At 43.1% G+C, this 23,373-nt stretch overlaps 1 protein-coding gene across 2 annotated transcripts in view; it reads right to left on the bottom strand.

Moving 5' to 3' along the window:
• The window catches only part of hhat (hedgehog acyltransferase), a 390,783-nt gene that overhangs the window by 194,865 nt on the left and 172,545 nt on the right, over positions 1-23,373 (bottom strand). For both annotated transcript variants that reach the window (XM_085980882.1, XM_085980888.1), the window contains one exon: positions 5,375-5,576. In XM_085980882.1, coding sequence (XP_085837008.1) covers positions 5,375-5,576 — 202 coding nt within the window. The remainder of the gene's footprint in view (positions 1-5,374; positions 5,577-23,373) is intronic.

Below are 23,373 nucleotides of genomic sequence, written 5' to 3'. Positions count from 1 at the left end.
CTACAAGGCACAAGTAAGGAGTGTGATGGAATACTCTCCATTTGCCTGGATGAGTGCAGCTGCAACAACACTCAAGAAACTCAACATCATCCAGGACAAAGTAGCCCGCTTGATTGGCTTCCCATCCACCACCTTAAACGTTCACTCCCTCCACCACCGGTGTACCGTGGCTGCAGTGTGTACCATCTACATGATGCACTGCAGCAACTCGCCAAGGCTTCTTCGGCAGCACCTCCCAAACGTGCGACCTCTTCCACCTAGAAGGACAAGGGCAGCAGACGCATGGGAACACCACCACCTCCAAGTTCCCCTCCAAGTCACACACCATCCTGACTTAGAAGTATATCGCCGATCCTTCATCGTTGCTGGGTCAAAATCCTGGAACTCCCTACTTAATTTATTGGAGTTCAAAGTCCCAAATACAAGATGGTGAGCACCATGGGAGGCCAAGCATAGCACTAAAGCTTGAACATTTTCATGTATTGAATTTCACATCCATGAGGTGAGTGCATTTTGGGCCAGTAAAATTTGCTCTCAGAACTGCTAGATGGGAATAAAACTGATATATAAATCTCACCGTTTGTTTGTTGGTCTTGATCTATGTGGACAAATTAGATTCATTATTAATGGTAGAAATTGTCAAATCAATTGCAGCAATTTTTCTTTGTAGCAGCTGAACAATATGTCCAAAATTTTACTTAAGATGTAAACATCATCATCATGCAAGACTTGCTCAACTCATTTAATATAGGCTTCATCTCATCTTCTTGCTTGCTTTAATTTTTTATTTTTATAGTGGACTTCCTCGAGTTACCCTTTAAATTATGTTTCCCAGATCCTCAAGATCATTGCAATAAAGCAACCTTTACATCTACTCCGCACTTTACAAAAGAACATACGATTTCAGGAAAGATACCCTACCTGCAGGCTGCATCAACAGCAAGAGGCTACTGCTGAAAATTCTACTGGAAACTCTTCATATTGCTACAGGACTGGTACTTATTTTTCTAGTATCCAAAACGTGGCACAAATATAATCAGTTTAAACAAATTGTCTTATATTAACAATTAGTATTTCACAATGAGTTGCTTTAGTGGTGGCGTACGTTAAATTGGTATGATATTTCTGTACATCTAGTATTACTAAATAATTTAGCAATAGGCTTTTTCCTTTCAAAGGCAGGCAGTAGATCTATCTGACTTGTTAAATACTATCTCAAGACCAAAGTAACCCAGCATGCAAGATCACTCATTTGTAAGAAAGGTTTGATCATTTTTTTTTAATCATTGACAAGTGTTCAGAAGATCTTTTGAAATATGCATTTCATTAGCATGTCTAACAGAACTTCAATTACCGCTCAGTCCACTCTACAGTGGCAAAAAATAAATAGATATAACATCGAGGGAGCCTAACAAAATGTCCATGTTTCAGTTGTTTTGTGTCTAATAATGTTCCTATTGATTTACATAGAAACATTGAAGATAGGAGTAGGCCATTCGGCCCCTCGAGCCTGTTCCGCCATGTAATGAGATCATGGCTGATCATCCAAATTCAGTACCCTGTCCCTCCTTTCACCCCATATCCCTTGATCCCTTTAGCCTTAAGAAATATATCTAACTCCTTCTTGAATATATTTAATGAATTGGCCTCAACTGTCTTCTGTGGTAGAGAATTCCACAGGTTCACCACTCTCTGGGTGAAGAAATTCCTCCTCATCTCAGTCCTAAATGGCTTACCCCTTATCTTTAGACTGTGACCCCTGGTTCTGGACTCCCCCGCCATCAGAAACATCCTTCCTGCATCTAGTCTGTCTAGTCCTGTTAGAATTTTATAAGTTTCAATGAGATCTCCTCTCATTCTTCTAAACACTAGCAAATATAAGCCCAATCGACCCAATCTCTCCTCATATATCATTCCTGCCATCCCAGGTATCAGTCTGGTGAATCTTCGCTGCTCTCTCTCCATGGCAAGAACAGCCTTTCTCAGATAAGGTGACCAAAACTGCACACAATACTCAAGGTGTGGTCTCACCAAGGCCCTGTAAAACTGCAGCAAGACATCCTTAGCAATTCTCATCAGAATCTCTGAAATTCCAGGAGCTACAATAAGTGCCAACTGTTTGAGTTAAAAGTGCTGTTACTGGTCTCTAATGTACTGCTTCTCTCATCGTAATAATTAGATGCTTTTTTTAGGCTGATAGCTGGAGAATTATTTAAGACCTTCTTGCGTACAGTATCACTTGTATCAATATTACTACGGGTGCTTTCAAGAATCTGACAATTTCATTACTTTCTCATGATATATATCCAGATAAAACCTGAATGCTAAGAAACAATCAGTCAATTTTTAGTTGGCAGGGGAAATTCAGGTGCCAAGTAATAAAATAAATTACAAGAATAATGGATGGCTACAGTGGACGATCTGAAAATTAACTGATGAAAGCATGTACTTTAGGGGGTAAATGTTCAAAAAGTATAAGTGGATAAATTATTCATGAAAAGCCAACTGAATTTATTTCACTTACTGCTCTAGGAAGCAAAGAAATCTCGGAAGAAATGACTTAAGTGTCCAGCAGTGTTGGCCTAGCTCCATTTTAATTTGATGGTATCCCTCTGCCATTTCCCACAGCAGGTTGATTTAACACTCAGCAACTGCACATTTATAATGTACTGTCATAATTGCATTTTCCCCACAATAGGAAGTAGCTGGATAGTTGAACCTCTGTTAACGTATAAAATGGGCGTATATAGGAGATTCCACACAGGTTTTGCTTTGATTTCATTTTTAAAATAAGTGAGCTAGATCAAATTAGGCACAAATGACAAAATCATGAATATGTTATATGCAGTTGGATCCCAAGTGATGGTATTATATACAGACTGGTATGGTGTTCCAATTATAAAACTGCTGAGTAATTTTAGTGTTTAAAAAGTTTAAATAACAAAAATTTAATAAATTGACTACCTTATATGCATACACATTGCTAAGAAGGAATAAGCCAACTGCATGCTGATGATTGTATAATTTATGCAAATTTGTGGAAGTGATTATAGGTTGTGGGTTTATGCATGTGTGATTTTGTTATTTTTGCAGGCATTCCATTCACAAATGGCAAAATACAAATCTGGCATGTTTCACTGCTCTAAGCATGAAGACCCTACAAAATCTTTCTTTGCTCTCTTCTGTTTCACATAGTTTGCAATGTTTATCCATCATCTACAGGTCTTCCAGTAGTTTTCTCTACAATGTATGTGTAGGTTTCCTCATGTTCTCTGACCCATTCCTTGTAGAATCATCTCTGATCTATCATTTATATCTACATATAAGGCCACATATATCTATCTACAAGACCTGTCACATCCATTGGTCCTGGTAGACTTTTGATCCTTTATTATAATTCTATATATCCAGCTTATATTCCAGATCCAACAGTGTTTTAAATGTGTACAGTGGGGTAATTTTTCACCTTAAGCACTCCCAGTCCAGAGCTTTGCATGCTTGGAGCACATACTGGGAATTCAGGTACACACCCCCAACAAATTTCCATCCATTAACAATTAATAGGCAGAAAAATCATGCGAGGCACATGTCCAAATTCACAAGACGTGCCCCATGCGCAAAAGTTCTTTGCATTTGCTTTATAATAGTCCATGCATCATATCCAAAAATGCTGGTTAGTGGTGCAACAGCAAAAATCGAAGCAAGTAGTGAAGTAGTTTTTTCAGCCACTGGGAGCATACTAGATGTTCAGCTATATCAATTATGCAATAATATATAAGGCAAATTATGCAATTAAAAAAGGATTTTAACAGGAGTCACACAAGTAGGTATCATGGGCCGCAGATCTTAGCATTAAATATGAAACATAATGGGCTGAATCCTAACTCCCAAAATAGGGTGGGTTGGGGTCGGGTGAGATGTTAAAACTTTCAAAATCTCAAAACTGACCCCAACCCGCCCCCATCCGGGTTTAATGGAGGCGGGACAAGGGACTCCCAGAAGGCGTTTTGGCCAATTAAATATTTTAATGAGGCTGGCAGCCTCTGATTTAACCTGGTTTGCTCGTTTAACCATGGCTGGCTGGGTTTCCCAGGCTTCGAGAAACCCGGCAGCTGAAAAGAGGCGAGGAATGCTTCGGGGAGAAGGTAGGTGCTTACTCCCGGCCCCTCAAGCTCCCCCCCATCAGACCACCACCGCCCTCCCCACCCCACTCCAGGTCAGGATCAGACCCCCCCAGCCGGGTCACACCTCCCTGGAGTCGGGGATCGAACCCCCCCATCCCTTCCCTTCCCCACCTCCCTCCCTCCCCCCTCCCTCCCTCTGTCTTCCCCCCCCCCCCCCCCACAGAGCATGCAGTCTCTGGTAGCCAATACAGTAAATTGAAGAATTTAAAAAAGGACAAGTAGTTAATCAGTTGCATATTTATCAATGGAAAGGAATTTCAATGTACAATACTGAATATGTGAGTTTAATTGAGACCTTCCCTATTTAAACTCTGAATAGTCCAGCTGCTCACCCTACCATGAGTTGGGGGAATTCATTAATATTGTGAGTTCCTGAACAAAATGCAAATCTTTTAATTGTTTGATCTGAAGTTACAGAATTTTAAAATCAAATCGTATTTTATTTATAGATCAATTGATATACTTGTCATAGCTAAACAAAATAATTCACACTTTACTTCAGAAGACTAAATTCCTGGTTGAAGAGAGGAAGTCTATGATGTGAAGAGACGTGAATACATTTTTAAAAGAATCGTCTAAAAGTAATACACTGAGGATTTGCTGAACTAACAATGTTGTTTTGAATATTTTCAGTTAGAACATGGGAGAAACCTATAGCTTCCAGCTCAGGACAATTCACTGAATGAAAACAAAAGTGCATGCAAATATAAAATCATTCTCTGTTCCCCATCTTCCCCTCATTTCTATTCACTAATTACACTAATTAACCTACTGGGTATACACTTCAGCTAAATTAAATTTTTATTGCATGTATAAGTTTGAAATTAAAATTTCAAGTGCTACAGCTGCTGATGACTACTAAGCAAATCTTCCATTTTCATTTAATGAGCACCAGGTTTCAACAGCAAGAAACAATAATCATCACTTTGCAATGTGCCTTACAATTACCTTTCCATAAATAATGTTTTATAATGCATTAGTATGGAGGAAGATTGATTAATTGAGGCACTAGTGTATTCACAAATTAGCTATCTTTCTCCAAATGGGTACTTCAATTCCACACCAATATGGGACTTTTAAAACATTTTACAATTTAAATTGTGATTCACAGATAACAAGCATTCATTTACAAATGAGGAGCACAAAGTCCAGTAACAGTTTCCAAGTGGATATGTAAACTCGGCACTTACAATAATCTCTTGAGCAGGTGAAATGGAACAGATCACCTTCAATATATTTTCTATCATTACTCCAGCCCAGTTCAAAGCTGCCCAGTTTAGCATGAAGTTATGGCCACCATGCCAGTAGCACACAAAGCTAAAGGCAATGGCAGAAGAGAACATCATCCTTAGCAATCCATGCCGTGAGCCTCCCAATGGAACATAAATGTACCTGTAATAACAAGAAATCCATTGGTAATTAATACAACATTAAGAGGTTAAGTTGAAACACACCGTTGCTATAAAATGGTTGAGGAGTTATACCCGAAAGAACAGAATAAATTAAACTCCAGCCTTGCTGACACCTGAAATACAAGTCCCGATTTTAACCTTGCCTCCCCTAAAAAGAAAGACCCTGCATGAACAGTGAGGCTGAGGAATTACTAGGCAGTCAGGCACTAAATGCTGCGTTTCCAACACCTCCCCCACTCTGCCCTGGCCCCAGTATGTCACACTCCCAACCCAGGTTAAAATCGGGGCTACGCCGTCTGGAGGTTAGCAATGTGGATTTCACTGCATATGCAAATACTCTAAAATTTATAAATAAATGTTCCACAGTGCAGTTTCCCTTTACAAAAATGGAAAAGTACACCAGTGACTGGAGGTAAAAGAAGAATATTTCTTGTATGTGTCTTAATTTCATCTGAAAATAGATAACATAATTTTGCAAACAAACATCTATATTGGAATAGCTGCCACTATATTTTAGAGGTATTATAGCTTCTACTAGCAGAGGTTATATCATTGGTTAAGGGTACTGCTGAGATATCTGTGGGATTCATCCACTTTTCATTTTTGTCTACTTGCGTTTAAAACCATCAAGTAAGACTAAATTCAGTGTCTATAGCAGTTTTTGCTGCAGGCATACTTTTATTTATGGAATTTCAATACCTTACTCACAGTTAACATACATTCCTGATGTAAAACCCAGTAAAGCCCAAGACAATCGTTTTATTCTCATTAATGATTAACTTCAAAGCATCATCTAGTGTTTCCCATTCATGGCCCAGAAATTCGGGTCCCCACAGGTGAGTACGCGCAGGGTGCTCACGCGTAGGCCCAAGGAAAGTGCCGGTTTCGTGCATGCACTGCGCATGTGCGGGAAACTGGAACTTCCGTTCCCTTAAAGGAAGGGGTTCACAGGTCGAACGCGTGTGCCGGAGAGGCAGCGTGTGCGCCTGGAACTTATGTTTTTTTTGCAGGTTTCTCCGGGAGGGTAAGTCTCCAGGAGTTACACTTTTAAAAAGCAGTCGCAAGGCCTGGTTTTAACAAGGTAAGTGGTGAATTAAGTAAAATTAAAACATTTTTTCCACAGGTTTATTATTTTTATAAATACTTTAGAGAAAGATAAGTTTATTTTTAGCCCTGTTAGAAACTGTAATTAATTTTTTCAAAAATTTAAATTATTGTTTAAAAGTTATTTTATGTAATTTATAGTTATTTTAAAAATGTGATTAAAAAAAAAAAATTATTTGAAGTTTTAGTTATGTTTTGGGGCTGATTTGTATTTATAGTTTTGACAGCTCTTCCTGTCAAATTTATGAATGGGCATTCCCTGCTACCATTGGCTCTCCATGGCCCACGTGATCCCGGGGGCGCTTCGAACTAACTGCGCCCCTGGGGTACGCAAGCACTGTGCGCCGGCAATTGGAGCAGGCCCAGGATCGGAATCCCACACGGGACCACAGCACAACGGCCGGCAAGCTAGGTAAGTGCAGGTCGGGGGCTTGCACCCGCGGGAAGCCTCCGACCCGAATTTCTGGGCCATGATTTGAGAGTTCAAATAGTCAAGTATGACTAGAAATTTCTTTCATCTCAACAAATGCTGCTCGAGTTCCTTTTGGCCCCATTTCTAAAGATGGCAATTGTGGTAAACCACTTTTGTCGTTCACTATCGTTACACTATAGTTATCACTGTTATATCGTTATCACTGTTCACACTGTTGTATCACTATACGAGGTCGCCTCTTGTCACGCTGTTATACCTGGGCTGACCACTGCTGACTCCGCCCATGGCTCCACCTACCTGCCCAGGTATAAAGGTGGTCGACTGGCTGGTATTCCTCCTTGTTGGATCCGATCACCCACGAGGGTGGGCTCTGTTATTTAGCCAATAAAAACCTATAGTTACTTTCTTAACTCGTCGCTTTTCATTGGATGAATTGATAGGTATATCAATTTTATTGGCTAAATTTTAAAATGTCGACACCTGGACAGTCAAACGACCAGCCAAGTGACCAGCCAGACGCCCAGCTACAACAGCCACAGCAGCCTGCCTGGCTGCGAGCCCTCAGACCACCGTACCTGGACCTAAATCCACAGGCAGCAAACTCAGCCCTCGACTTTGAACACTGGCTGAGCTGCTTCGAAGCCTACCTGGGAGAATCCGGCGTGCCTCAGAAATCCATGCTAAGAGTTCTGAACGCCCAAGTGAGCCCTAAAGTATTCGCACTCATCCGGGACCTCAAAACATACGAGGACGCCATCAACCGGCTGAAAAGACAGTACCAAACCCCGGTAAATTCCATGTATGCCAGACACCTCCTAAGATCCCGCCCGCAACAGCCAGGAGAGCCCGTGGAGGAATTTTTACGGGTGCTACAAGCACTCGGCAGAGACTGTAACTTTAAAGCGGTAACGGCGGCAGAAAATACTGAAGACAATGTCCGCGATGCCTTCGTGAAAGGCCTGCGGTCCGACTACTCACGGCAAAGACTACTGGAAGCAAGGGACCTCGACCTGGACAAAGCTGCAGCCCTCGCTCTCTCTCTAGAAGTGGCCCATCGGGACCTCGAGGCATACTCAAGGTACTGTAACTCGCGACCCTGGGACTTGGGACCGACCCCGACCGCGATACCCCCCGCAGCACCCCCCCTGGGACCTACCTCAGCGTCGGCGTCCCGGACCCGATCGAGACCGCCACCCCCGGTACCGGCTCCGACATCGGACCCTCGCGATCGGGCCGCCGGCTGCTTCTTCTGCGGCCAGGCGAAACACCCGAGGTCGCGCTGCCCAGCCAGGAACTCTACCTGCTCAAACTGTATGAAGAAAGGCCACTTCGCTAAGGCCTGCAGAGGTGGATCATCAGAGGCCAGCAGTGCCTCATGCGAGCTGTGGGGGCGGCCATCTTCCTTCAAGGCAACAGAGGCCAGCATCCCCACATGTGAGTCATGGGGGCGGCCATCTTTGATACAGGCAACCGACACCAGCAGTGCCTCATGAGTTACGGGGGCAGCCATCTTCTCCGCCATTTTGTCCAACCTCGTGGGAGACGCCATTTTACCCACCACGCTCGACCGCCACCGTGCCTCTAGACCCGACTACCGCCTCACCCGCAGACTACAACGACTCGCTCAGCCATACACTAGCCTCCGTCACACTGGACCAAGCCCGCCCGCATCACCTGTCCAAGTCAATGATGGACATCAGAGTAAACGGCCACGCCACGACCTGCCTGTTCGACAGCGGAAGCACGGAGAGTTTCATCCACCCAGACACGGTGAGCCACTACTCCCTCCCTGTCCTGCCAACGTGCAACCGGATCTCGATGGCATCGAGATCCCACGCCACAGACATCAGCGGCTACTGTGTTGTGACCCTATCGGTTAAGGGTACGGAGTATAAAAATTTTAAACTCCTCGTCCTTCCCCAGCTATGCGCCGCCGTCCTACTAGGGTTAGACTTCCAATCCCACCTCCAAAGCGTCACGCTAGCATACGGCGGACCCCTCCCCCCACTCACAGTCGACAACCAACAGATTTTAAACCGCCCACCGCGTAACACCTGCGGCCTATCCACCCTCAAGGTCCCGCCACCTTCCCTGTTCGCTAACCTCACCCCCGACTGCAAACCCGTCGCGACCAAGAGCAGGCGGTACAGTGCCGGGGACAGAGCTTTCATTAGCTCTGAGGTGCAGCGTCTCCTGAAGGAGGGCATCATCGAGGGGAGCACCAGCCCCTGGCGTGCCCAGGTCGTGGTCGTTAAGACCGGCAATAAAAACCGCCTGGTCATCGACTACAGCCAGACCATAAACAGGTACACCCAGCTGGACGCATACCCCCTTCCCCGCATATCTGATATGGTCAATCAGATTGCGCAGTACCGGGTATTCTCCACCATCGACCTTAAGTCGGCCTATCACCAACTCCCTATCCGCCCTGAGGATCGCCAGTATACAGCCTTCGAGGCGAATGGCCGCCTCTACCACTTCCTTAGGGTTCCCTTCGGCGTCACCAACGGGGTTTCGGTCTTCCAAAGGGAGATGGACCGGATGGTTGACCAGAACGGGCTGCATGCCACGTTCCCCTACCTAGATAACGTCACCATCTGCGGCCGCGACCGGCAGGACCATGACGTTAATCTGGAGAGATTCCTCCGTATGGCCCAACGGCTGAACCTCACCTACAATAAGGAGAAATGTGTGTTTAACACCTTGCCATCCTCGGCTGTGTAGTAGAGAACGGAGTCATCGGCCCCGACCCCGAAAGAATGCGGCCCCTCATGGAGCTTCCCCTCCCCCACTATCCAAAGGCGCTGAAGAGAACCCTGGGGCTCTTCGCCTACTATGCCCAATGGGTGCCCAATTATGCAGACAAAGCCAGAACCCTCATGAAGTCCACATCCTTCCCCCTTACGGAGGAAGCGTGCGCAGTCTTCTCCCTCATTAAGGGAGACATCGCCAAGGCCACAATGCACGCAGTGGACGAGTCCATCCCCTTCCAAGTGGAGAGCGATGCATCCGACTTCGCCCTAGCCGCTACCCTCAACCAGGAGGGGAGACCAGTGGCCTTCTTCTCAAGGACCCTACAGGGCCCTGAGATCCGACACTCGTCGGTCGAGAAGGAGGCCCAAGCGATTGTGGAGGCGGTACGACGCTGGAGGCATTACCTGGCAGGCTAACGATTTACCCTCCTCACCGACCAGCGTTCGGTCGCTTTTATGTTTAATAACAAGCTGAGGGGCAAAATCAAGAATGACAAGATATTGAGGTGGAGAATCGAACTATCCACCTATGATTATGATATCTTGTACCGGCCAGGTAAGCTGAACGATCCCCCTGATGCTCTGTCACGAATTACATGCGCCAGCGCGCAAAGTGATAGACTTCAGACCCTCCACAACGACCTCTGCCACCCCGGGGTCACCAGACTTTACCACTTCATTAAGGCCCGCAACCTGCCATACTCCATCGAGGAGGTCAGGACCATGACCAGGAACTGCCAGACCTGTGCCGAGTGCAAACCGCACTTCTTTAGGCCGGACAGAGCAAGCCTGATCAAGGCCACCCGCCCCTTCGAGCGCCTGAGCATCGACTTTAAGGGGCCCCTCCCGTCCTCTGACCGTAATGTGTACTTCCTCAACATCGTTGATGAGTACTCCCGTTTCCCCTTTGCCTTCCCCTGCCCAGACATGACCAGTACCACGGTCATCAAATGCCTGAACGACCTCTTCGCCTTGTTCGGGTTCCCAAACTATATACATAGTGACCGGGGCTCCTCCTTCATGAGCGAGGAACTCCGTCAGTTCCTACTAGCAAGAGGTATTGCTGCAAGCAGGACCACCAGCTAAAACCCCCGAGGGAACGGCCAGGTAGAAAGAGAGAACGCGACGGTATGGAAGGCCGTCCTCTTAGCCTTAAAGTCTAAGGGCCTCCCAACCTCCCGCTGGCAGGAAGTCCTCCCGGCAGCTCTGCACTCCATCCGGTCACTACTTTGCACTGCCATTAACGCCACCCCCCATGAACGAATGTTTGTTTTCCCCAGGAAGTCGACTACGGGAACCACACTACCAACCTGGCTGACCTCCCCGGGGCCCGTCCTGCTGCGAAAGCACGTGAGGACCCATAAAACGGACCCCCTGGTCGAGAAGGTGAACCTCCTGCATGCCAACCCCCAGTACGCCTATGTGGCTTACCCGGACGGGCGGGAGGACACAGTCTCCTTACGAGACCTCGCACCCTCGGGCATTCCGGAGACACCACCTTTACCCCACCCCCCCCCCAATTCCAGCTCAGGTAGACGGCATGCCGGAACCCCACGAGCCTTCGCCGACCACGCAGACACCAGCATCAACACCGGAGAATGCAACACCGCCGCTGCGACGATCAGAAAGGCTTACGAGGCCTCCGGACAGACTGACTTACCAGAACTGGTAGTACACTTCACCCCACCGGACTCAAATCTAAACAAGGGGTGAATGTGGTAAACCACTTTTGTCGTTCACTATCGTTACACTATAGTTATCACTGTTATATCGTTATCACTGTTCACACTGTTGTATCACTATACGAGGTCGCCTCTTGTCACGCTGTTATACCTGGGCTGACCACTGCTGACTCCGCCCATGGCTCCACCTACCTGCCCAGGTATAAAGGTGGTCGACTGGCTGGTATTCCTCCTTGTTGGATCCGATCACCCACGAGGGTGGGCTCTGTTATTTAGCCAATAAAAACCTATAGTTACTTTCTTAACTCGTCGCTTTTCATTGGATGAATTGATAGGTATATCAGCAATATATCTGATTTTTTTTTTGCATAAAGTGTACCTGAACTAAAGGATAAACATCCAAAAAGATTGAAGCAGGTTGTTGTGGATTTAGCTTCATTGGTATTTTGTGAAAACATTATAGCTACTAGTGTTACATCTGATCACCGTGACTGCAGATTTCCATCCATCTCGTGGTTCGATGTACATGTACGTTTGACAGCTTATTTTGTGAATGGTGGGCAGCAAAGGCTTTTTGGGAGGGGATGGGACAGAATTGGTCAAGGCAACATGGTAGTCGTCTATTATTTCCTGCCCATTTCTAACACTATGACTAATAACAACGATACAGTGTGCGTCCTTGCGCATGCCCACCCTGTCCCGTCTCCGTTAAAACAGGATGTTTGTGGGTTGGAGGCGGGTTCCAGTTTTTTTTAATTTTAACACCCCACCCGACTCCCCTGTTTTTTTGTGGTTAAAATTACCCTAAAGAACTCAAAAGATGGGGTTTTTATGTTCACTACATGTATGGTAATTGAATGGAGCAGATCGCCCGCTCATTATAGAACCTGCTCGATGTTCAATTGAATGAGAATCAGACAGGTAGATAATTGGCAAGCAATTCAATCCACCAGATTACCACCCACGCAGTGAAGACAAAAATTTAACCCCACATATTTATTTGTTCGGTAAAATAAATTCCTAACCACACTTTTCCAGTGCACCCGATTATATGCTACGTATACTGTAGGCTGGTCAAGAGATAAACTGTTCCTTTTTGATTTTCTGACAGCATATTTTTCATTGCTTAAGTACAGACTTTTGTTGTGGTTATGAAACCCTGGCTCCCAAGTTATACAAGGTGCAATCATTTACCTTTTAAAAAATCTTCTGAATTAGTATTACCATCACGCAACAATGCACAGACTACATGATCTCACTTAAAATAATCAGAGAAAAAATAAACTGATGAGCAGATTCTGAAAGGTACCTTGTGTACATTTTGAGCACTTTTTGTAATAGGTATGATTGCCAATCAATTTCTTTTGTACAAAACAGACAGCTAAGGAGCAGAAACAGATTTAGATTACATGGAGTGTAAGCGTTGACCACTGAATCAGTATCATCCCTGCAGATCGGGCTCAATTTTCCCCAAACCTTGGTTTTAAAAGTAATCTTGTAGGAAAGTCTTCATCTCCTCCAATATTTGGCAAAACATTGAACTAGTGGTATTTTGCAACGGTCAATAAAGGGGCATTTAAAATGAAAAGATGAATAGGAAGTAAATGATAAATATTATTAAAATGAGCTGTGGACTATGATCAGAAAGAAAGAAAGATTTGCATTTATATAGTGCCTTTTATGACCTCAGGACGTCCCAAAGCGCTTTACAGCCAATGAGGTACTTTTGAAGTCTAGTCACTGTTATAATGTAGGAAATGCTGCAGTCAATTTGCACACATCAAGGTCCCACAAACAACAATGTAATAATAACCAGATACAGGAAACTTTGTGCTATCCGGAGGTGAGCTATCCGGCAATCTGGAGCCACCGGCAAAAATCAGCAGCCGTTTTTTATTCTTTTTGTTTGTTTTTTTTGCTTTGTTTGAACAGTCAAGCTGTGCAAGGTCTGTAGCTATAGCAACAGCTTCAGCTACAGAGCTTTAGGGCCACACCGAGTGTTTAGAAGCTGTTGCTAAGCAACAGTGTTTGTTGTCAAATATGGAGATAAGAATCTTCGTATCTCTCAACATTAACTCTGGAGAGTAGGGCAGTTTTGAGGCAACAGCAGCAGCTCGGTCCCGTGGGTGCCGGATAGCACAAAGTTTCCTGTAATCTGTTTCTTTTGTGATGTTGAGGGAGGGATAAATATTGGTCAGGACTCCGGGGGTAACTCCCCTGCTCTTCTTCGAATAATGCCATGGGATCTTTTACGTTCATCTGAGTGTGCAAACGGGGCCTCAGATTAATGTCACATCCAAAAGACAACACCCCCAGTGGAGGGGAAATTCAGCTAAATTCTGCAGAGAATATCAACATGAGACAGAAGATAACCATAGAGTGTCTTGTGGTTCAGGGGGTAGATTTTGGTGCTGAAGAAATTCAAAAATAAAAATGAAACTTTATGGGATTAAACATCCTGAAGCTGAGCCACACAGAGGGTTAATATATTGTGCTTCCATCTTTAAAATCCAGCTCACTTTGATGACACTTAAGTCTCCTCTGCCAGTTGTATAAGTCCTGCATGATATCAGTTTTGAGTCTCAACTCAGCTACTGGGGGTCCTGGGTCACAGCAAAACTATTCACATTTTGGCAATCTCACTCAGTTATAGCCCGCTTATATTATGGAACACTTCCAGTGGATGCAGTTTCTAAATATATACCTGTTCCCTTAGTGCCAAAACACTCCATTTATACTGCAGTACATATTCAGCATGTATAAAACTCATTCTAGCTGCAGGCTTACCTCAATGCTGAGAGAATGTCCATTTTTTTGTGTAAACCAAAAATCAGCCCCCATGCACAGAATCAACGCTGGTAGCCAAAAGCACTTCCCTCCAGGAATAGTAAGCAAAATTCCTTCCCAAAGAAGATTTCAGTACCTTCAATAGCGTCAGTCCACTTCACCTAGCTAACCAAAGACATACAATGGCATACTTGATATCAGCGGCGATTTTATACCGCGAAAGAGCTATTAGGGAAACCATAAAGAAATCTGACATGAGAAATGGGAAAATTCACACTGGTGCAAAAAAATCACCAATCTTGGAAAAGGATTAAAGTCACATTGTCAGGCAAAATAGAGGGAGCTTTACTTTATCTGGCCATACTATATCTGACCTGGAAATGCTTAAAAAATCAACCCTCTCCAATTAAAACAATAGGACTTTGGGAGATAGATACAAAAATTAGTATTATTTTCCAGATCAAGGACTCCAACAAACAATTTATTGACAGGGCCAAGTAAGTACCATTACAATGAGCTATGAGGACAATTAGAGAGGGTCATCACCATGGAGAAATTCTCAGTGGAGCAGAGGACTCTCCAACGGCTGACTTTGGAGCTATTTTTCTGAATGCTCACTCCTTGCCTGCTGGGAGCATATAGTGTAAAATCATGGGGCGTACAGCTGTGATTTCACCATAAGTGCCGCCTGGTGGGTGGGTATCGCTACAGAAGTATACATTCAGAAAATCTGCCCTTATTCAATCTATGCCAATCTAGAAAACTAGCAAAAGGTGATGAAAAGCTTCAGAAAAGAAGCCACAGACCCCAAAAAGCTGACAACTCAAAATACAGCACTGACTATAGGCCACTGGCATTTGAAAACAAATCACTACATTGAAATGCAGTGGGACACAGGCTTGTTGTAGCTCAAGGTGCAGGATCGCCCATCACTTGTAGTGAATAGAGAACAGGTGAATTTAGATACTGGTTAACGGCTATCGGTGCAAGGGTTATTTTCTAAGTGTACCTTAGAAATGTACAGTATGTAGAAATCGGTTTATTTGATGAATTTTTCAGTATTTTGGTGCCTACTGTAATCCTGCCTTCCAAGCCAAGAATAATTTCTCGTGGAAGGGCTACAGATATTTTAAGTACGCAACTAAGCATGTCTTACGAATTTCTTTGGAATTTTGTACCATTAGAAGTCATGGAGCAAGTGAAGCACTTAAAGGCTGACTGATAGAAACACTACATAGGAGAAAGGATGAATAATGAACAAGGCAAGGAAATAAGCCTATCCAACTGTGTCGGGTTTAAATGAAGCAAACCAAATTGCTGTTTAAGTCTTAATTTCTTTAATTATTAAACAAAAGTAAAAATGTGGCACAGCAAATCATATTGTGAGCAAGTATGCTGTTTGGAAGGATCGATTTTAACTTCTGGACACCTGTTCTGGCGGCGATTTTGAGGCCCCGGCTTCACATAAATTTGGCAGGGGCACCAAACAGGCATTCCAATGCAGCTCCAATGCCTTAAAATCGGGCTGGGGCAGCCACCATCAAGGTGAGTTGCGGTAAAGGGGTTGTTGCGCATGCGGGCGATGGCAGTGCCAAGCCCAGATTATTTTTGCGGGAGTACACCTGCTCCTCCAGGGCCCACAAAAATAATCCAACAGTTACCTTTGGTGGGTCTTCTCAATTCCATCGCCTGGATAACTGGTTGGAGCCTGCCGACCAAAAATGGCCAATATCTAGTTAAATGATTGCATGAGTAGCGATGCTAAAAGACAACCCTTACTCCATATATGGACTACTGAAATGCAATTCATGCCTTCATATGAACTCTCTTATTTACGGAAGATGCAAAAATAGTGATCACAGTGAGAACATACATATTTCCCCACACTCCTCGGTTTATAAAAGCAGTAAAAAAGCAACTTGTTTGCCCTCCAAACTTGAGCCATTAAACAGAGAACACTAAATTAGCTTAAACCTTTGAAGCTAAGCTGGCTCAGAAAATATACCCTCTGTAGCTAAGAGAGAGCTGCTCTGTGAACTGTTCCCATATCTTTGTGAGATGAAGCACAATCAATCTGAACTGTCAATGAAAGAGGGCACCAGCCACCCAATGACTCATTTCTTCAAGGACTCAAAAGAGCTGTTAATCAAAGTCAATACCCTGGAAATGAAGGCCTACCCCTCTGATGTTAGGCTAGGAAGCTCTTGAGGACCTATATAGCTGTGCACCCACTCCATGAATGGAATAGAATAATGTTTAATACCATCAATTATCGCAATGAGAAATCTCTCCGACTGGCACTAGATGTGTAAGATTGTAAATAATGTCCACCCCGCCCCCCAAAATATAATTAAGACTTTAATTCATTACTGTGTGTGCCTAAACAAGCTTTCATCTGGAGGAAAATCAAATCAGCAATAACAACTTGCATTTATATAATGCCTTTAATGTAGAAAAATGTTCCACGGTGTTTCAGAAGAGACAGATTACTGTCAGGCTGCTGAAAATGCTGTGTGCTTCCTTAGGAGTTAACTCCTTACACAATGCTGAGAGGCTGTTTCCCCTGGATGGAGAGTCTAGAACTAGGGGTCATAGTCTCAGGATAAGGGGTCGGCCATTTAAGACTGAGATAAGGAGAAATTTCTTCACTCAGAGGGTTGTGAATCTTTGGAATTCTCTACCCCAAAGGCTGTGGATGCTCAGTCGATGAGTATATTCAAGACAGAGATCGATAGATTTTTGGTCACTAAGGGAATCAAGGGTTTTGGGGATAGGGTGGGAAAGTGGAGATGAGGTAGAAGTTCAGCCATGGTCTAATTGAATAGCGGAGCAGGCTCGAGGGGCCAAATGGCCTACTCCTGCTCCTATTTCTTATGTTCTTATAATAAATCTAGTATTACAGAAATAGTACGTTAAAAAAATCCAACATGGGTGACACAGGCAAAAATCCATTTTGTCACTTTCATTCTTTTCTAAAATAAAAAGAAAGCTGTGCCATGTCATCACTTTCCAAGCCCAGCAACTCCTCTTAAACTTATTCATGTTTTCTCTCTGATCCTAAGTCAACATATTTAGGACAGAAATGTTGGGGCCAATTTTAACTGCCTTTGCCTACCATAAATAGCGTGAAAACCCTGTCAGCTCAGTTACTGCCTCCTTTATTCAGGCGCTGTGGCCGTTGTCATCTTGGGTAGGGTCCTGTATCAGGCGGGAGGCCATTTGTGCTATACAAATGTAATATGACATACATAGGAGACCAATTACAATTTTGAGATATACCAGGCTCAGAGCTTTGGCCAGCTCCTCACAGGTCAATTTTCTACCCTCCCCAACTGGCGAGCTGCCTTAGAGTGCCAGTTTTGACATGCCCAACGCTGCATCTGCATGCAAATGACCTATGGAACGCAAAATGGCTCGGGCCTCAGGGCAGTTACAACAGGTGGGTGGTGGGCATGCTCTCCCGTCGACCACCCATGGTGCGCTTAAGCTTAAAACTGTGTTGTGTGCATTGTGTGCACGAGGGCCTTTTGTGTTTCACCTATACTATGTAGATGTTTTGGTGACCTCTAAAAAAAGAACTTTGTATTTATATAAGATCTTTCCTGACCTCAGGGTATCCCAAAGCCCTTCACAGCCAATTAAGTACTTTTAAAATGTAGTCACTGTTGTAATGCAGGGAAATGTGGCAATCAATTTATAACTAAGATTAAGAGAAAAACTTCAAAAGGTTGCATGTGATTGACCACCTCAACCCAAAAACCTGATAATGATTACAATGAATTACATATGCTAATGTTTTTGCTTGAAAATATTAATAATGTATATTTATACTTTCGGGAAATTCTTATTTTGATTTGATTAACATTTTGAGTTTAATATATTCATTCAGCTCTTAATATACAGAATAATCATATTCTCATTAACTTTCAGATGCAATACTGCAATAGTTAACAGTGATGGAATTAAACAGTAACCATCAGAGTTAAAACAATATTTTAAAATATTAGTGGATATCTTGTGGCATTGCTCATGGTAAGTCAAGTGATTTGTTGTTTTATACTATAAAGGAGCATTAATGCAACATCCTGCTGCTAATGTGGAGTTGTGTTTAAATTGGCTTATTGCTGTTGTTGAGGGAAGCTTGGTTGTAGATTGGCAGCTGTTTTTCAATCCCAAGCTCCTCCATGGGTTGATATCTGGTTATCAAGGGCAGAACAAAGCACCAGGAAATGAGTGATTATATATATAGGCCCAGATTTCGCAAGATTTCTATAGGCAGCTTTCTTTGAAGTCAGTGACGAGCACCTTTGCTTCGCCGCTGACCGCAAATTACGGGCCATATTATCCATATCTCTCTCTATATAGCGCACACACACACAGTGGTACCCAATTGCTTCAGTTGTGATTTGTTGCTGTTTTCGATTATGATAATTGGGCGAATCAGGTGCCAATGTGCCATAGACTTTGCATGTATGACACTTTCAAGTCTGACATGTTCAAGTTATGATAGACATGCTAGATGTAAGACATCCATATAAGTGTATATAGACCAGTTACTATAAGAACATAAGAACATAAGAAATAGGAGCAGGAGTAGGCCAATCGGCACCTCGAGCCTGCTCCGCCATTCAATAAGATCATGGCTGATCTGATCCTAACCGCCAATCCACTATCACAGAACCATCTCCTGAATCCAACAGAATTAGACACACGAAATAGGAGCAGGATCAGGCTACACGGCCCCTGGGCCATGACCGATCCGAACCTAGACTCATGTCCAAATTCCTGCCCGCTCCCCGTAACCCTTAATTCCCTTTACTTCTAGGAAACTGTCTATTTCTGTTTTAAATTTATGTAATGATGTAGCTTCGACAGCTTTTTGGGGCAGCATATTCCATGGACCTACCACCCTCTGAGTGAAGTAGTTCCTCCTCATCTCAGTTTTGAAAGAGCAGCCCCTTATTCTAAGACTATGCCCCCTAGTTCTAGTTTCACCCATCATCGGGAACATCTTCCCCGCATCCACCCGATCCAACCCCTTCACAATCTTATATGTTTCAATAAGATCGCCTCTCATTCTTCTGAACTCCAATGAGTAGAGTCCCAATCTACTCAACCTCTCCTCATATGTCCACCCCCTCATCCCCGGGATTAACCGAGTGAACCTTCTTTGTACTGACTCGAGAGCAAGTATGTCCTTTCTTAAGTATGGACACCAAAACTGTACGCAGTATTCCAGGTGCGGTCTCACCAATACCTTGTACAACTGAAGCAATACCTCCCTATTTTTATATTCTATCCCCCTAGCAATGAAAGCCAACATTCCATTGGCCTTCTTAATCACTTGCTGCACCTGCATACTAACCTTTTGAGTTTCGTGCACCAGGACCCCCAGATCCCTTTGTACTTCAGTACTTTCCAGTTTCTTGCCATTAAGATAATAACTTGCTCTACGATTTTTCCTGCCAAAGTGCATAACCTCACACTTTCCAGTATTGTATTCCATCTGCCAAATCTCTGCCCACTTACTTAGCCTGTCTATGTCCCCTTGCAGGTTTTTTATGTCCTCCTCACTCACTACTTTCCCTCCCATCTTAGTATCATCTATTCCTTCCATAAGTTTATTGTTGCAAGGGGTTACTGGCAACTAGATGTAGAGGAGGGTGCACATCGCCACCAAAATAATTTGAGATGTTAGTGAAGCGTTTTTGATTATTTAATTGTATTTTTCTTACACTTTGCAGGCAGAGAAATAAATCTGTTCTATGGACATACTACATTAGCACAAGTAATTAAATCTCCGCATATAATATAAGGCAGTAACTCTACTTTTAGTCCATGTTTTGGGTTTTAATAATAAAGGCTAAGAAAAATATAAAACTTATTAAACTAATTAGCATCTTTTCTTCTTTACCAAATATCTTTGCAACAGTGTTACCAACAGGTGCTCCTTAAATATACATGATAAAGCCAGGACATTGATTCAGACTCCCACTCCAAATGCAAGTCTTTGTTTTTCTTCAAACTTGAATGCTACATTCCTTCCAGAACTTGACATTGTTTATATTAATTTTTATTTGTTATCTCAAATTTCAAACAGCTAAAAAAAAATCTGCTGGTGTAAGCACATAGAATGCATTACAAACTATAAAGATCCACTCTGAACCATTCCCACCAGAGTCCATCCACGCTTGCAAGTTTCCTCTTTAGCTGTCTCTGTTTGGCTCTTTTACTGTAATTGCATGTCATCGAGGACATAGTTTTTGCTTTCAACGTTACCTCAGGAAAAGAACTGAAGAGCTCATGCTTTATTTTGTTCTTGGGTTTCATACAAAAATAACCCAACAGATTATGGCAATCTTCACTGCTCCTAAAAATGGTTTTACTGGGAATTTTGCATCTGCTGAATATTTGGTCTAAATTACTAGCCCCTGTGCATAATTTTATGTTTTCAGTGAATTTAAAAATGACTGGTTAGAGCCAGTCCCTCATAAAAAAAAGTACAAGCCTGCCCTTGGGAAAAGGGGTTCACTGACAATATAGGGTCAGCCTGTCAGTGAAGGCATCCCAGTTTGCAAGCAATCGATAATTTTCACAAAAATATGTGGTCCTCAAACCCCAGCTACTGCAGGACAGCTGGGCTGCACCTGTGCGTGGTAGAAGACCAGCATGGATAGTGGTGCTAGGCTTTCCCCGAGTGTCTCTCACCCGCACCACCCTACTCCAACATGAGTTTATGCTTTCAGAAGAGGAGAGAAAAAAAAGACATTGGCAAAGTTGTAACACTGCAAATCCATTATCCAGTTCCATTTACTACAACATATGGTCTACAAGTGACACATAAGCCCCGTCCCCCATTTGTAAGCAGGTTCTATTAATCAGATCAAGATAAAATTCCATTGGTATGTAGCTCGCAATTAGAGGGATTAAACTTAAACAATTTTGAATTTCCTCAGGGCTTCTCCTGCACTGCCGCTGTAACTTCAGCTGAAGTTCGACGTAAATGAGGTTTCTGCTGAAGTTACGGTAGCACAGTGTGAGAAGCTCCATGGAAATTCACTCCCATAAAAATATACACCAAATTCTGCAGTATGTATACTCCCAGACTTATTAAATCACAATCCCTGTCCAGCAAGCTCATTACTCAGTATGTAAAAGTTTTCAATGTACTGTACAATGTTAAGTGTCTGTCTAGCTGTTAACTCCATTACCAGTTCGATACTACTAAATCATTTTGCCTAAGATAAAAAGTAATTAATAATCTAGAAAGACATCTTCTGTCATTTAAATTATTTTGTGTCAGTTCTCAGGCATAAAATACAATTTAATTTGAAGCTAAAAATTTCATGCATTATGGGTAGCTCTAGTTGCAAATCAGAACAACTGTGTTATGACCTTTGTATCATTTTAAACATGTCTTGCATACTTGGATACTGTGGAATTTCCAAGTGTAAAATTATGGCACTATATTTCTTTCATGAATCGGACCAAGATGTGCTGTTTTAGGATGCGTTTTGGGCAGAAGCTTACCTGAAAGGGAGTAGTTTCCCCAGGTACCCTATGTTTGCCGATTGGCCACCCATAGATGGACAAGAGGTGATTCAAACGCAGAATGGACAGTTATTTTGCCAAACAGATCCCAAACAATTGCCCATTTATTGGCAATGTCTTGTCATTCAGGAGACATCCAGCATCTTGGTGTTGACAGATTTCTTTGATCTCTGACAGTTTTTGAAGGGAGGCTTTTTAAGAATCAACACAGACACCAGAAGTAAGTCAAGGCAGCAGAAAGGCTGTGAAAGAGGCCTTTTGGTCTGCCTGAAACTTGCTGGTCTTCCAGTTGTGTACTGAGAACCTGAATTCGATATAACATCCTCTCAGTTTGAATGTTTGCAAAAGAAACAAATGTATTACGGCGAGCAAACACCTCTGGAAACTGCGTAGTTCAAAATGTATATGTAGCACCTTCCAAATGTTTTGGATATAAATTAATGTATCAGTGCTAATGCTAGCAGTAACCATGTAACTCAACATAAATGTAGCATTCTTGCAAGTGCAATTTTGTAGATAGAAATTAATGGGCCGGATCTTGCTGGAAAAATAGCAGCGAGTTCATGATGCACGCCATTATTATTGTGCAAATCAGCCAACAAGTTCCGGCGATTAAGAGATACGCTGTGAGTTGCGAATCTCCAGAACTTGCTGTCGGTTTAAGCCGCTCCGTCGTTTGCTTCCCATTAAAGGCATCCCGCTCTTAGCTTCCCCATTATTTTTAAAAAGTTGCTGGATTGGCACATCAATTGCTCATTAAACACGCCACAGAAAGTTAAAGCTGGTAGTTAACGGCATAAGTACCTTTTTAACAACATGATAATTTTTAATGTAGTGCCAATCAAACTCTCTGGTCCAGAAATTGAACAATTTAAACTGTGGAGTCACATTCCTTCAGGTGGTAAATTGTTCTTAGAGATTTTAAAAATGTCAAATTTTAAATATTCTAGGTGTTGAAAAAAACAATTTGGGAAACAGTGGGGGAAAAAAACGTAGAAGCTGCTGATTAGGGATTCTGTAGCCCAGACGAACGAACGAACAAAAGAACAAAAAGAAAAGTAAAAGAAAAGAAAGGAAGGAACTTGCATTTATATAGCAATGTTCACAACCTCGGGACATCCCAAAGTGCTCAACAGCCAATAAAGTGCTTCTGAAGCGTAGTCACTGCTGCAATGTAAGAAACGTGGCAGCCAATTTGCACACAGCAAGTCCAACAAACATCAATCAGACAATGACCAATTAATCTGTTTTTTCATACTTTTCCTTTTTTTTCCTCTTAATTCAATCTTCCTTTCCCTCTTTTTATTTCTCTTTCTGTACCTGATTTGACTCTAATTCACCCTCCTTCTCCATTGTTCCTGTTTCTTTCTCAATCCTTTAATTTCATTGGTTAAGGAGATATACTGTTGGTCCCGTTATTCACTAAGGTCCCAGATGCCCCATTGCCCTCACCATGCCGTTATCTGC

This window comes from Somniosus microcephalus, chromosome 3 (assembly GCF_052327205.1).
Source record: "Somniosus microcephalus isolate GS21.2 chromosome 3, FLI_Smic_1.0, whole genome shotgun sequence".
NCBI classification, from domain to species: Eukaryota; Metazoa; Chordata; class Chondrichthyes; order Squaliformes; family Somniosidae; genus Somniosus; species Somniosus microcephalus.
Note: the sequence above shows the minus strand (reverse complement) of the source record. Positions and strands in the feature narration are given on the sequence as shown.